We start from the raw sequence: 14439 nt of genomic DNA on the forward strand, positions 1-14439 counted from the left end.
AGAATGTAATACCCGGCTAGAGTCCGGCACCGGAATTCCTGTTGTTTGGTGGAATCCGGGGTGTTGGGATTCTATATAAGGGTAGGATATTTGTTGTACTACGTGGTGTGATGTGTGTTGATGTTTTAAGGTTAAGAGAAGTGAGTTTTGAGTTGAAATGACCTAAGGCAGTTGAGCCAAGTTCGGCCGCCGAAAGTAAGTTCGGCCGCCGAAAGTGTTTGGCTTCCGAAGGGAAGTTCGGCCCCCGAAGGTTGCATGCGTTTGCATGCGATTGGGCAGCCGAAATTGAGTTGGCCAGCCAGCTTTTGGGCATCCTTAGTCAGCATTTTGGACAGGTGTTATGTCCACCTTGTTGCCAGAAGCTTGGCCACGTCTCCCCTGGTTTATTTGCTGCGTTTGAGCAGCTCATGCATCACAAGGTTTGGAAGCAAAAAGCTCCGTTTGTGTGAGTTTGAGAGTTTGAGGAGAGTTGGACTGTTGTCCTTAGTTCAGAGTGTTCATCTTCTTGGTACAGGAGGTAAGTAAGGCTCTTGACCATGTTTCTATGTTTTCTGAAGGTTGTATGGAGTTAGGGAGAGAGAGATGCATGTTTAGGTTATTAATGATAGTTTTGATGAGTTATGCATGTATACATGTTTCTGTGTTATGTGTGATTTGTTGTTTGGGGTATTAGATAAGTTTGGACCCCTGTGATCATATACATGAGTATATGTGTGTTGAGGAGTTGGAGTATATATGGTTGGAGAAGTTGAAGGGAAGGAGAAGATGGTTTGCCGTTGAAGCTGAGTTCTGGATGAACTCAGATTCGGCAGCCGAAGGTTCATTCGGCCGCCGAACCTCCTGCTTGGTGACTTGGTTGCCACAACTTGCCCCCGAGTGTTTTTGCATGTTCGGCTCTGTTTGGGGGATTCGGCCGCCGAAGGTGCCGCCGAAGGTGCTTGAGTTTCGTCTCTGGAGAGGACATTCGGCCGCCGAACCTGCCGCCGAAAGTGTCCTGTCCAGCTCTTCTTTTGCATGCTTTGCTTGAGTTTTAGAGTGAGTTTAAGGGGATTCTTGGGGAGGTTATAGAGTTATGCTTATGATAGTTTGGTCCCTCATATTGAGTCTTTATGTGCTTATACAGACCAGAGGAACCAGAGAGAGCAGCAGTGAGTACTGCTCCAAAGTGTACAGAACCTGCAGAGTCAGTCCAGAGCCAGAGGTGAGTGGAACTAAACTGATTCCTTGATTTAATTCAGACAATAACTACTTTTAACATATTTCATGCATCATATTTATGCCATAGGGTGAGTGCATTAGAATGCATAAAGATGTTGCATTGCATAGCTTCCTTATTGGTGTGGGTAAATGCTGAATGATCCAGTAGTTCCAGACAGGAAGACCAGGACCCCATTCTACGGCCTGGCAGGTATAGGAAGTCCAGGACCCCATTCTACGGCCTGACGGGTATAGGCAAACGGTCTATGCTGGCAAAGGGTAAGTACAGGTGTTATATACACATATACATATATGGTACAGGAAGACCAGGACCCCAGTCTACGGCCTGGCACGGTTTACTGGGACTATGTGGTGACAGGTTTACTCTTGATGTGGACTGTCTGTGTTATGATGCATTCCATCAGATCATATTTTATTGAAATGTTTTCGTATTCTACTCACTGGGCTATAGAGCTCATCCCACTCCCTTAACCCCAGTCTTGCAGGTTCAGTGTACAGTGTACAGGGGATGTTCAGAAGAAGTCAGAAAAAGAGAAGAGACTTGTAACAGCTTAGAGTGGACATGTAATATTAAAGAGATATGCTTGTGGTATATTCAGTTAGATATGTGCTTGACTTAGTGGTTTGTGTTGTAAATCTTTTGTTGTGTACATGATCTGTATATGTATATGTGTTTACAGAGTATGTGAAAAACCAGGCTTACCAGGTATGAGACAACCCATCTAGAGCAAGCTCTAGTCAGGGGTACAGAGTACTGGGTACTGAGATAGTGCATGCACAGGTTAAGCCCTGGTACAGAGAAAAGAATTGTTATTTTCACAGTTTATGTCTGATCATGTATGAGATTTACAGGTACACAGAGGGTATAGCAGGCTTGCTACGGGTTCTGGCGGCCTTAAGCCGACCTGAATCCTAGCGCCGGTGACGGTCCATTTTGGGGTCGTTACAATGTATTAACAAGGGACTAACCAAGTCTTAGGGCCAAGCACAGTACTAATCCATAAACATAACTCCAATTAACTTTACATTACAATAACTCAGTTACATTACATCATGTCCACACTATCAGTACTAATCTATAACTATTACAAAAGCAAAGCCTTTTTACCCTTGACGTCTTCCCGATCAACCTCAAACCTGCAACACTGGGGTTAGGGGAGAGGGGTGAGCTAAAAAGCCCAGTGAGTAGAAACATAGAAAACAGTTCATTAATTACATGCTCTCATGAAATGCGTCATAACACAAAGAAATCACAACAATCCTGTCACCCCCGCTTGAGTTCACGCTAGCAATCTCTTCCTCTCGCGGGTGATTTTAGAGGGTTCTCGAAACGTCCTTCCCCTCAGGGTTAGACATGACCCCAACATTCCCTCTGTCAACACTCGGCCCCGAAGGAGCTCTCATGGGGCTTTCCTACATGTACTCGCCCGACTGACAAAGACTCAATGACAGACTTGCGGGCTATTGAGGTCGCCTTGGTCCACCCATCTCATCATATAAACAGCAATTTATGCAATGCGTCACATTCGTGAAACTAGTGCAATCATCCTATTACATATATAAACATGATGCATGAACATGCTTTAGGCATTTGATTTTCTTAAAATAAAAGATTAAGTTAGTTCTACTCACCTCTGGCAGACGCTGAACCGACTCTGCAACTGCTAGCACTACTGGCCTCCTCGGTCCCTCGGGTCCGATCCTACACAGGTGGACTCGAATGAGGTGCCAAACATACTCTAAACAACTCATAAACATACCCCCAAAAACCCCCTAAAACATCATAGAAACATGCATAGAAAACACCCAAGAAACGGCTGGACAGGGCACTTTCGGCGGCACCTTCGGCGGCCGAACCCTCCCTCCAGAGACGAAACTCGGGCACTTTCGGCGGCCGAAAGTCCCACTCCAGAGACGAAAGTCAGGCACTTTCGGCGGCTGAACATTACCTTTGGCGGCCGAAAGTCTGCTTTCAAGCCAAACTTAACTTTCGGGGGCAAGGTTAGGCGGCCAAACCATGCATCCAAAGGCAGGTTCGGCGGCCGAAACCACCTTCGGCGGCCGAACCTGAGTTCTTCCCAGAAGGGCAGAACTCAGCTTCATATGCATTCAAGCCTCCCAAACCTTCCAAACACCCCAAAACAAGCACCCAACCTTACCAAAACATGCATAAACACTAAACCATGCACAAAGGAGCTTAACAACTAGATTAAACCCCAAAAACAACATTAAAGCATACATAGATAGCTTATGACCCACATAGGCCAAAACCATCAAAACAACCCAAATCCTCACATACTCTCTCCCCATCATGCATACTCACTCCCACAAGCATAAAGAAGCATAAACTAACATAAACTCCTCAACACAAACATCACATAACATACATTGGGCATAAAACCCACATAAATCCTTAAACATGCATTTCTACCCAAACTCAACCATCAAACTCTATAAAACTTACTTAAAACTTCAAAAGACACTAGGAAAGCAAAGATCTACACTTACCTCTTAAAGATCGAGGGTGGTGTGATCTCTAACTCGGAGGTGTGGAGAATCCAAGCTCCAAAAGCTCCAAGCTCCCAAAACTTGATCTAAGCTTGAAAACTCTTCAAAATAACCATGGAACTCATGAAAACATGAAGGAGATGAAGAAAAACGTGAAAACGGCCAAGGGAGGACAAAACTCACCTGAGCTCGAGAATGGGGAGAAAACTCTCCCATTTTCGGTCTGAGGGCCCTTTATAGGTGGCCAGCCAAACCTCCTTCGGCGGCCTAACGTGCCCCCTAAACTCATGCATGTTCGGCGGCCGAACTTGACTTTCGGCGGCCGAACCTTGGCTCGTTCAAACAAGACTTTCGGAGGCCAAAGGCGCTCCCGAAGCCTTTCCATGTTCGGCGGCCGAACTTCACTTTCGGCGGCCGAACCTGGTGAATGCCTCCTTGGTCTTTTCTTTTCAAAACTCAATTCTTTTTCATTTAAAATCATGAAATCAGTAAAAACCTTTTAGAAAACACATTTTACCCCTCTAGAAGCCTCTGGCATCTTCAGAATTCCATATTCCAACGGAGATTCTGCCGGAAGGTAGGGATTCCGATGCCGGAATCTAGCCGGGTATTACAGTTTCAAAAAAGAGATGACAAGGGCTTTATTGCAACCAAATATGCTTCAGGCTAGGTCTTGCTGGTTTGCATGACACCTCCCTCTCCTTTGAGCTTCAATATGTTTGTTATGGCTTTTTAACTTCAGTTGATGGAGAATCGGTGTGTCACCTGTGTTATCTTCTCCCGACGGTCAGTGGTTAAAAGGAAGAGATCTTCGTCAGTAGGATTTTCCCACCGATTTGGATCTGGGTCATGTGTTGGTTACTAGGGTTGGGGTTTGCTTTTGTTTCTATCTGTTTGAGCCCTGTTGTATGCTTGTACTAATGTAAGCCTTTGACCTTTTTGCATAATGCAATATTTTCTAACTTTCGAAAAAAAAAAATCAAATAAAGAGCTCATGGCCTTCATATTCAAGTATACTATTTTTTAAATAGTCAATTTTATTACTTATTTAGTATTTGTAATTGAATTAAATATCTGAAAAATTGTCAATCCAATCCATCTAGTATTATCTTTTCTATTTTATTAGTCCATATATAAAGAAAAGATGCTCGAATAACATTAATTAATGTCGAATGCAACAGTTTATATATATAAGTTTATAAAAATGACACAGTGAAATAATTTTATGTTATAAATAAAATTTTATAAAAAGTTAATAATATGTTATAGTTAAATTATAATAAATATCTTGTATTTTTTATAGATCGAAATTTGTTCATGATTATTTTATTATCAATATTTACAAATATATTTTTTTTTATGTAAGTTACAAAATATTCATTTTCATTTTATTATAAAGTGAATTTATGATAATATTTATTAGAAAAAAGGTAATTTTATTTGCTTAGATGATACTGATTGAATAAGTTTATTGATTTATAGTGATGGTTTTGTAATTATTGATATTCTTTTATAAAACTATTCCATAATTATATTTAAATTAATTAAATAATCTAATCTATTGATGTGATGATAATTTGCATATTATTCATATATAATTAAAATTATATACATTTACTTTTATTGATTTTTCTTATTCTTATTTAGTGTTTATATTTAATTTTAAAATTTTTTATTTTATTTTATTATTTAATATTTTAATTTATTTTTATGGTTTTTATAGGTTTAAATGAGTCAATGAATTTAAGGATGCATACTCAAAGAAATAAGAACATGGTGCAACCCATATTACTCAAAGCTACATTATTTTTTATTTGAAAGAAAGAGAATCGAAGTAAATAATTTACCCTGTATTTTAACACTAAATATGTGATCCTTCCTTATTTTTGCAATAAAACTTAGTTTTTCTAGTTTACTGTAAGGGTTATGGGATAAGAGTTTTAATAGAGTATAAATACATTATATTTGAGAGGTTATGATATCTTTTATTCACTTTTGAAGACTTTTACACAATAGAGATTGCGAGAAACTGAGGAGAAAAATTTATGTTTTATAATTATTTTAAAATGATTTTAGATAATTTCTCAATTAAATTTGTTCTTAAATTCTTAGAGACTGAGAAGAAGCGTTTTGTGGTTCCAGTCTCCTACTTGAATGAGCCTTCATTTCAGGATTTGCTAAGTAAAGCTGAAGAGGAGTTTGGGTTTCATCATCCGATGGGTGGTTTGACAATTCCATGCCGAGAAGAAACTTTTAGACTCGTCACCTCAAGCTTGAATAGATCATGAGATTAGCCACTTAAGGCCATTCACTGAAGAGTGCAAAATTTTGTTTGAGAAATTTCAACTCAATGTAAATACTTTCTTCTCTTCCTTTTTGAGCTGAAAAGCTTTATGGGAAGAATTAAAAGGATGTCCCATATGAGAAAAAAAATTAATGGAGTTATTTTTTTTTTATTGCAATTATAAAGAAATATTTCTTTTATATAATTGACTCGAAATACAAAAATGCAAAAATCAACTAAATCTCAATTAATAATTACTTATAAAAATAATAATTTTCAAGCCATAATGTAATTCTCGTCCCCACCGCAAACTATTATAGTTTCAGCTGCAGCTCAAAAAAAACAATAGATAGTTTCAGCTAAGCAGCATCGTCTCAGCGACATGTTTAGAGGCCTATTTAACTGGGATGACAGAAGAATCCTATTACAGCCGAAGAATTTTACAGCTGCTTCATCAAACACTTGAAGCTCAAAAGTTGTCTTTTTTATGTCCAATATTTTCAGTTCCCATGTCAGCCAAACCTTTGATTCTGTTGCTCAATTCTTAGATCATTCATATCAAACTAAGAATGTCATAGCCATTAAGAAGCTCCATGCTCGTCTGCTGAGGACAGGCTTACTCTTTTTCTCACTTAACATCCACTCTAGGCTCATTTTCGCCTGCACCACATGCATCAACAAAAACAACCTCCAAACCTTAACCAATTGCTGCAAATTCCTAAACCCTATAAACCCATTACCCTTCAATCTACTATTATCTAATTTCTGTCGAAATGGGTTCCCTTTATTAGCACTAAAAACCTGCTCTCTCATGCATATAACCAGTGTTTCTTTAGATACTTATGCTTGGTGTAGTTCCTTAAAAGCTTCCTCTTCTATGGAAGATGTGAACTTTGGTAAACAGATACATGCCCATGTGACGAAATCAGGTTGGTTATCCAGTGTGTTTGTGGGTAGTGCTTTGATCGATCTATATGCAAAGTCGTCGTTTGTTGGTCATGCGGCAATGGTGTTTGATGAAATTCCAGTGAAGAACACAGTTTGTGCAAATGCTCTTTTATCAGGTTATGTTGAGGGTAAACTGTGGGATCAGGGAATTAAATTGCTAAGGAATATGCCCTGTTTGAGTTTGGATTATGACCATTTCACATTAGCGGCAATGCTACGGACATGCGCGGGGCTTTCTGCTATTGAACTAGGCAGACAAGTGCACGCCTATTTAACACGTAAAATTAATGATTTGGGAAATGATGTTTTCTTGCAGAGTTCATTGATTGAAATGTATGGCAAGTGTGGTTTTGTAGAGAAGGCTTTGCAGGTCTTCAACTTGGAGGGATATAAGTTGGGTGGAAAGGTCAATAGGGATATTGTTTTGTGGACTTCAATGCTAGGTGCATATGGTAGAAATGGGCATTTTAACAAAGTGATTGAACTATACAAAGAGATGTTAAAAGAAGGCATCACACCAGATGAGGTGGCATATGTTACTGTCATCTCTGCTTGTGGTCACACTGGCCAACTGCAACTTGGAATTGAGTATTTCAAATCAATGTCTCTGGACTTTAACTTGAATCCTGGCATGGAGCACTACAGCAGTGTTATTGATTTACTTTGTAGGGCTGGTGAGTTAGATAAAGCCTGGAAGCTGATGAACGAGATGCTCACTAAAGGGCAAGTGAATCCCTGCATTTCGATGTGGGGGGCTTTGCTTAGTGCTTGTGAAGAACATGGGAATATTGAGATTGGTAAATTAGCTGCTCAAGAGGCACTCAAGTTGGAGCCTCAGAATGCTGGGATCTATGTTATGTTATCAAATTTATATGCTAGGTTTGATATGTGGGATGAGATTGGCCAGCTGAGGGAAATAATTAAAGATAGAGGACTAAAGAAAGATGTAGGATGTAGTTGGATTGAAGTCACAAGATAAGTGGAGTGTTTTTATTGTCATCAAACGCAGTGCAGTCACGAATTGATCTTGATTTGATGTCAGAGATTCTATACCAAAATTGAAAGATGACCCTTTAACCTGTTTCAAATCCTGAACAATAGAGAATATATCTTAATCTTCCAACTGAAGAGGCAGCAAAGGAAATGTTACACTGCAGAGTTAAGTATGATAGGACTTGAGCTTCAGAATGAGGCACCCTGTAGTTGAAATGGGAATTAGATCCTTTCAATGCATAATTAACATTAGCTGGTCAAACAGGTATTACAGTTGATTCTTGAAAATGTTTGAATTGTTGTGTAAATATTCATATTCTGCATTTGATAGTTGAGAATTATTAATTTAACTCCAATGGAGGCAGGAGGGACAAGTTTTCAGGCAATAGGTATAAGGAACACAGGTGGCTTCACCATTATCTAGTTGTGCTATTTGATGGGGGTTTTGAATTTGGATATGTTTTGATGAGAATTAGAAGGAACATTCTTGTGATGTGAATAGTCCCACTTACCTGGTTGGGGGGTGTAGGAACTATAAGGATTTCAAAAAATACATTGGAGTTGGGTTTTGAAAATTATAAGAGATTATACCTTGTGCTTTCATAGGTGAACTTAATTTTTTATATTACTTATGAATGTAAACTTTCCTAAATTTTGTACCTATTCTTTTCACTCTATACTATAGTTATATATATTTTAGATAGTAAATTAGTTTATATAAATTATTAATTAGTAATTTATACTATATATAAAAATAAAAAGAGAGGGATCATCACTCCATTGGATCCTCCTTTGATTGCCAATTGAACAGCTTCTCGACTCAAATCAATGTGAGGGCAAAAAGTACTATTACATTTTTTTTTTTGTGCAAGATATAGCTTCAGAAAGTCCAATTGAAAGTGTTTTTTCTTTTCTTTTTATCAAAATTTTAATTTTCGTAATGAAGTAAATATTATGGAAGGGAAATTCACATGGGTCGAATCAATAATGGTTTATTTATTGGTAAAAGTTGTAAGGATAAATTATTTTTTTAAAAATTACTCAATTAAATATTTTTATAATTTGTATAATCCAATGATCATATTAAAATACTATTATCAGTCTTTTTATCATGTTAAAATATTATTATCAGTTTTAAATTATTTATATGGTTTAGTTTTTATAATTTTAATTATATATATTATTTATTTTAAATATTTATATTATTTAATTTTTGTTATTAAAATTAAAATATATTTATTAATGATTTTTTAATAAAATTTTTTTTGAAAGCACTAATAAAAAAATTAAAGAGTTTAATTTTATAAAATAAATGAGTAATTTTGAAATAGTAATAAATTATTGAATTTTTTAAAAATATAGAAGGCTACTAGTAATTCTCAGCGTACATAAAAAGTAAGAGGTATTTAATTTAGAGTATATCTCCAAACATATGTTTGATACCTTCAAAAATACTAAAGATGGGCTATAGACACCTATTAGCTCGGTTCACAATTAATTTTATATTTTATTTAGAATATATTATCTTTTTTAAATTTATTAATTATAATTATTTTAAATTAAAATTTTTTACTTTAGTAAGTTTCTTAAAATTATAATTCATAGTATATAAATTAAAAATATGATAAATAATAATTTAACTAATTATAATATTCATTACTTATATTTTAAGATTTTATTTTTAATTATTATAAATATTCTTTAATATTTTTATATTTATTTTATTAATATATATTATTAATATTTTAATACCAATAATAAGCATTTTGACATAATTTATTAAAAACATATAATATATATGTTAAAATCAATTATAATTCATCCATTCTAAACCAACTTATCAATGATATTTAAAAATAAAAATTAAACTATCCAACCGAATCCGATTTATATTAATAATATACGAATTTATTTTAAATTTAATTAAAAATTAATTTAAATTATTCAAATTCATCTCAAACGTAATTATTATTATTTGAATAAAATCTAAATTCATTTAATTTTATATATTTTAATTAATAATTTATATAAAAATTTTTTTTATTAATAATTTCCATTTAAAAAATCTTATATTTTTAAAAAATATTTGAATTTTAATTTTTAAATAAAAATTATAAATATTATTATAAAATATATTTTTATATTAAATTATTATATATGAATTTAAATCGATAATCCAATTTAAATTCACAATAAATATTATTTTTAAATATAAATTCATTCTAAATTTAATTATAATTACCTATTAAAATTCGATTAAATGGAATAAAAATATGTGATCGGTTGCCGTCCCTAATTCTATCATATCAGAGCCAATGAAGTTTCTATTTTTCTTAAATAAATGCAACTTAATCTTTTAGGGTTGAAACTGTGTCACGAAAGTCATAAGTCAGGCAGAAGGTGTAAGACCTGCAGTACGAGTAGAGAAGGAAGTGTATGTGAAAACTCTAGGATTTTAAGATGAGTTTATTTAGAAGAAATAGATCTTCAAGGTCCAGACAACCTGATAAAGAACTCATAAATGATTTAAATATTAATACAGATAATAATACGACAATATTATCTAGAGAAAGTACTTGGAATAGTCAACAATTGGCTAATTGGAAACCACCTAAAACAGATATATCAACAATATATAAAAAGGGAATATTAGATTTTAAGTCAGCAAGGGCAATTAAAACCAAAGAAAAGGTAGTACCTTTATATTCAGAAAACCAATCAATGAGTTTATTAAGTAAGAAGATAATATTAAAATATATTAACCAAGGATATAGATTTATGCATATAGGCTTAGTACAAATTGCAATTAAACCATTAACTGTAGAAGGATTAAATACAAGTATGCATGTTGCATTAAGAGATTGTAGACATATTAATTACAAAGACTCTCTATTAGGATTATTTGAAACTAGCTTAACAAATGGACCAATATATTCAAACTGTTTTCCCAATTTTACAATATCTTTAACCGATCCACATATAATGAAAATATTAGCATTAGATATTTTAACACATAATTACAATATGTTAAAAGGATCACACATATATGAAGTATTTTATAGATTAAATTATAAAATAATGAATACAGGACTATGTCCAAATGCTATTAATCATAATAGATTAACAGGAGAGACAATTTTTTGGGAAATTGACCAAACAAAAGCAAATATAACTGTACCAAAAACCATACAATGGAAAGATGTTAATTTACCAGAAAGTTGGAAATATCCAGTCAAAACCATACCAAGCTTACCTCCAAAAGAAAATAAAGAAATAGATTATATTATACAAAATGATGATGGTTCAGTAGAATTGAAATTTAAAATATCAAACTCTTTTAGGCAAACCAGTTCAACCATTTATCAACCATCTAGACATTCCTTAGGATCTTCACAAAGAAGACCCAATATTGAAATCAATACAGATAATAGTATTTCTGAAGAAACTACTATTCCACCATATACAGGACCTTTTGTTGGAGAAACCTCTGGAACTAAACCTATAGAAGAAACATTTAATCATCAAACCATACCACAACCTACTGCCAAAGGTATAAAAATACAAGAAAGCGTATTTCGACAAGGTCAATTTAGTCAACCATATGAAGATAGTGATTTTACTATTAATACCTTAACCCAAAGTTTTGCAATTGATAAAGACCAAATTCAAACTGACTATATGTCAGATAAAAATCGGGGAAAAAGAGATACATTTCTTAAAACATATTCTTTAAAAGAACAAAAGACAATTAAACAACAATTTTTTGATTTTTGTGAACAAGTAGAAAAAACTATACCCTTCTTCACTTATTTAAAATATTACCATGAAGATCAGTTAAATGTTTTAGAAAAGAAAATACATAAATGGACTAAAGTTAATAGCATGGGAGACCCCAGTGACCAATATTATGAATCTGAAAGACCACCGATGAATAGAGCATTTTTTAAAAAGGATCATGAATACCATGGAATACAACCAATTGTCCATACACAAAATATACAAGATAAAGAAATGAAAGATGTTTATTTACAAAATAATTGGACTAATATAGCATTACATATAATAGGAAACCAATTAGATAGGATGGAAGAAAAAATAGATACCAACCATGAAGCCATAACAAATATAGAACATATAGAAGTACCTCAAACACCATCTCCTATAAATTTAAAACCAAATACAACATATTTATCTCAGAGATATAGCAATGTAAAACCATATGATATAGACCCTGCTAAAAAACAAGTAAATAAACCATTTACAAAAATGATACCACCATCAAAAAATCCAATAGACATAACAACAATAAATCCAAAGACAGAGTTAAATGATATGTCTAAATTATTACAGAAAATTATACATGAACAAAATACTTCCCCACGAAATAGTACCTCAGGAGGAGGAATTAAAATAAATGAACCTTTACAAACAATACCAACAAAAGAAGAATCAAGTAATAGTAAAGACAAAGGTAAAATTACAATTCTAACTGAATACAATGAAACCTCTTCTTCAGAAGATGAAACCATAAATAACCCCTTGGAAGCATCAGACTCTGATCATGACACAAAGTATAATATCCCTTTAAATGCCATAGAAAGACCATATGAAAATAAGCCAGATGATTTAAAAATTTTAGATAGAAAACAAAAACAATATAATGCAAAAAATATTTATGAATGGAACATAGATGAAAGATCTGAAGTAGAAATAATACAAATAACCAAGGAAATGGTAATAGTAGGAAACATATATAAACAAAGAGTTGGAATTACTGAAAGAGAAGCAGCTGAAAACATAATATTAGGATTTACTGGAGAATTAAGAACTTGGTGGGACAAATTACTAAGTAATGAAATAAAAAATAATATATTAACAGCCAGAAGAATTGATAATACTACAGGCGAATTTGTTATAGACCCATCTACAGGCCAACCACAATCCTTTACCTTAGCATACCTAGTTTACAATATTATATCACATTTCATAGGAGATTTAGATTTGTATACAGAAAGAAATAGTGAAATATTACAAAATCTTAAATGTCGAAAACTAGAAAATTTTAGATGGTATAAAGACAATTTCTTAAAAAGAGTATATGCATTAGCAGATCCAAACGCTTACCATTGGAAAGAGAAATTCCTAACAGGATTACCTAGGTTATTTTCAACAAAAGTAAAAGAAACAATTGAACAAAAATATGGACACATTTCATATGATGATTTAACCTATGGAGATCTAATCACATGTGTAAACTTAACAGGAATAAGATTATGCAGAGACATGAAATTACAATAGAAATTAAAAATGGAAAATAGACAATCTAGAAAAGAATTAGGAAATTGGTGTGAACAATTTGGTTTTGGAACAATAAAGAAACATAAACAAAGGAAATATAAACCTTTTAAGACAGACAAAATTTATAGAAAATATAAATATAGAAATAAACAATATAATAAACAAATAGATAAAAAACCTTTTAAAAGAAAACAATTTAAAAGAAATAATTATAGAAAAAATAATTTCAAAAGACCAAATAATAAAAATAATATAACATGTTATTTATGTAACCAGAAAGGACATTATGCAAAAGAGTGTCCTGCAAGAAGAAAAATACATGAGTTAGGATTAGAATTAAAAATAGCTAACATAGACCAATTATTAGAGAAAATTGACCAAATTAAGTTATCTTCGTCAGAATTAGATGATGATTATAGTAGTGATTATTCTGCAGAGACAATAAGTAGTACAGATAGTAGCCATAATTGTAACGGAGAAATTTGTAATTGTAATAACAAAATAAATGTGTTAACAGAATATAACCAAGTGTTAGAACAAATAGAACAAGTACAAGACTCAAACATTAAAAGAAAGTTCTTTAAAAAATTAACAAAATTAATTAATGAAGAAATAAAACAAGGAACTGAGGCACCAACTAACTTTGAAGAAATTGAGCAAATGTTTCGGCATAAAAAACCAGTAACAACAATTTCCTCTATGGATTTACAATCAGAAATAAGACAGCTAAAATTAGAAGTAAGACAACTTAAATTAAGATGTGACCAGCTAGAACAAAATCAAAATTTAAAAAATAAAGAAAAAATTGTAGAACAGAAGGAAGAAATTATTTCAGAAAATGAAAGTGATAAAGAATTAAAATTTAATGATATTACCAGAATAAAATTTCAAAAATGGTATGTAAAAATTACTCTAACAATAAAAGATTTCAAACTAGAAACCATAGCTATGCTAGACTCAGGAGCAGACATGAATTGTATAGATCAAGGAATTATACCAAGTAAATACTTTTGATGATCTGAGATCCAATAGAATAGGGTTTTACAAGGGTTTGTGTATTACAGAATAAGGCTTAAGTTTCCTGAGGAGGGGACTCCTCTTTTATACATTGTCTTGCTTGCTGGCACGTAAAGGCCTCTTCAGGATTGGGCCACGCGTCTCTGCCATGCGGATTCGGAGGTACTAGGGTA

General features: G+C 33.3%; 1 protein-coding gene across 1 annotated transcript; it reads left to right on the plus strand.

Moving 5' to 3' along the window:
* Positions 1–6017: 6017 nt before the first annotated feature.
* LOC110626239 (pentatricopeptide repeat-containing protein At3g12770) lies at positions 6018–8523 on the plus strand. The gene has a single exon (XM_021772030.2). It carries the CDS (start codon positions 6498–6500, stop codon positions 7935–7937), a length of 1440 nt encoding a protein of 479 aa, XP_021627722.2. The 5' UTR covers positions 6018–6497; the 3' UTR covers positions 7938–8523.
* The last annotated feature ends 5916 nt before the right edge of the window (positions 8524–14439 follow it).

Source organism: Manihot esculenta, chromosome 11 (genome assembly GCF_001659605.2).
Source record: "Manihot esculenta cultivar AM560-2 chromosome 11, M.esculenta_v8, whole genome shotgun sequence".
NCBI classification, from domain to species: Eukaryota; Viridiplantae; Streptophyta; class Magnoliopsida; order Malpighiales; family Euphorbiaceae; genus Manihot; species Manihot esculenta.

What these genes read in the sequence shown, in the direction of transcription:
- LOC110626239 (XM_021772030.2), top strand. Translation starts at nt 6,498, where the DNA reads ATGTCCAATATTTTCAGTTCCCATGTCAGCCAAACCTTTGATTCTGTT.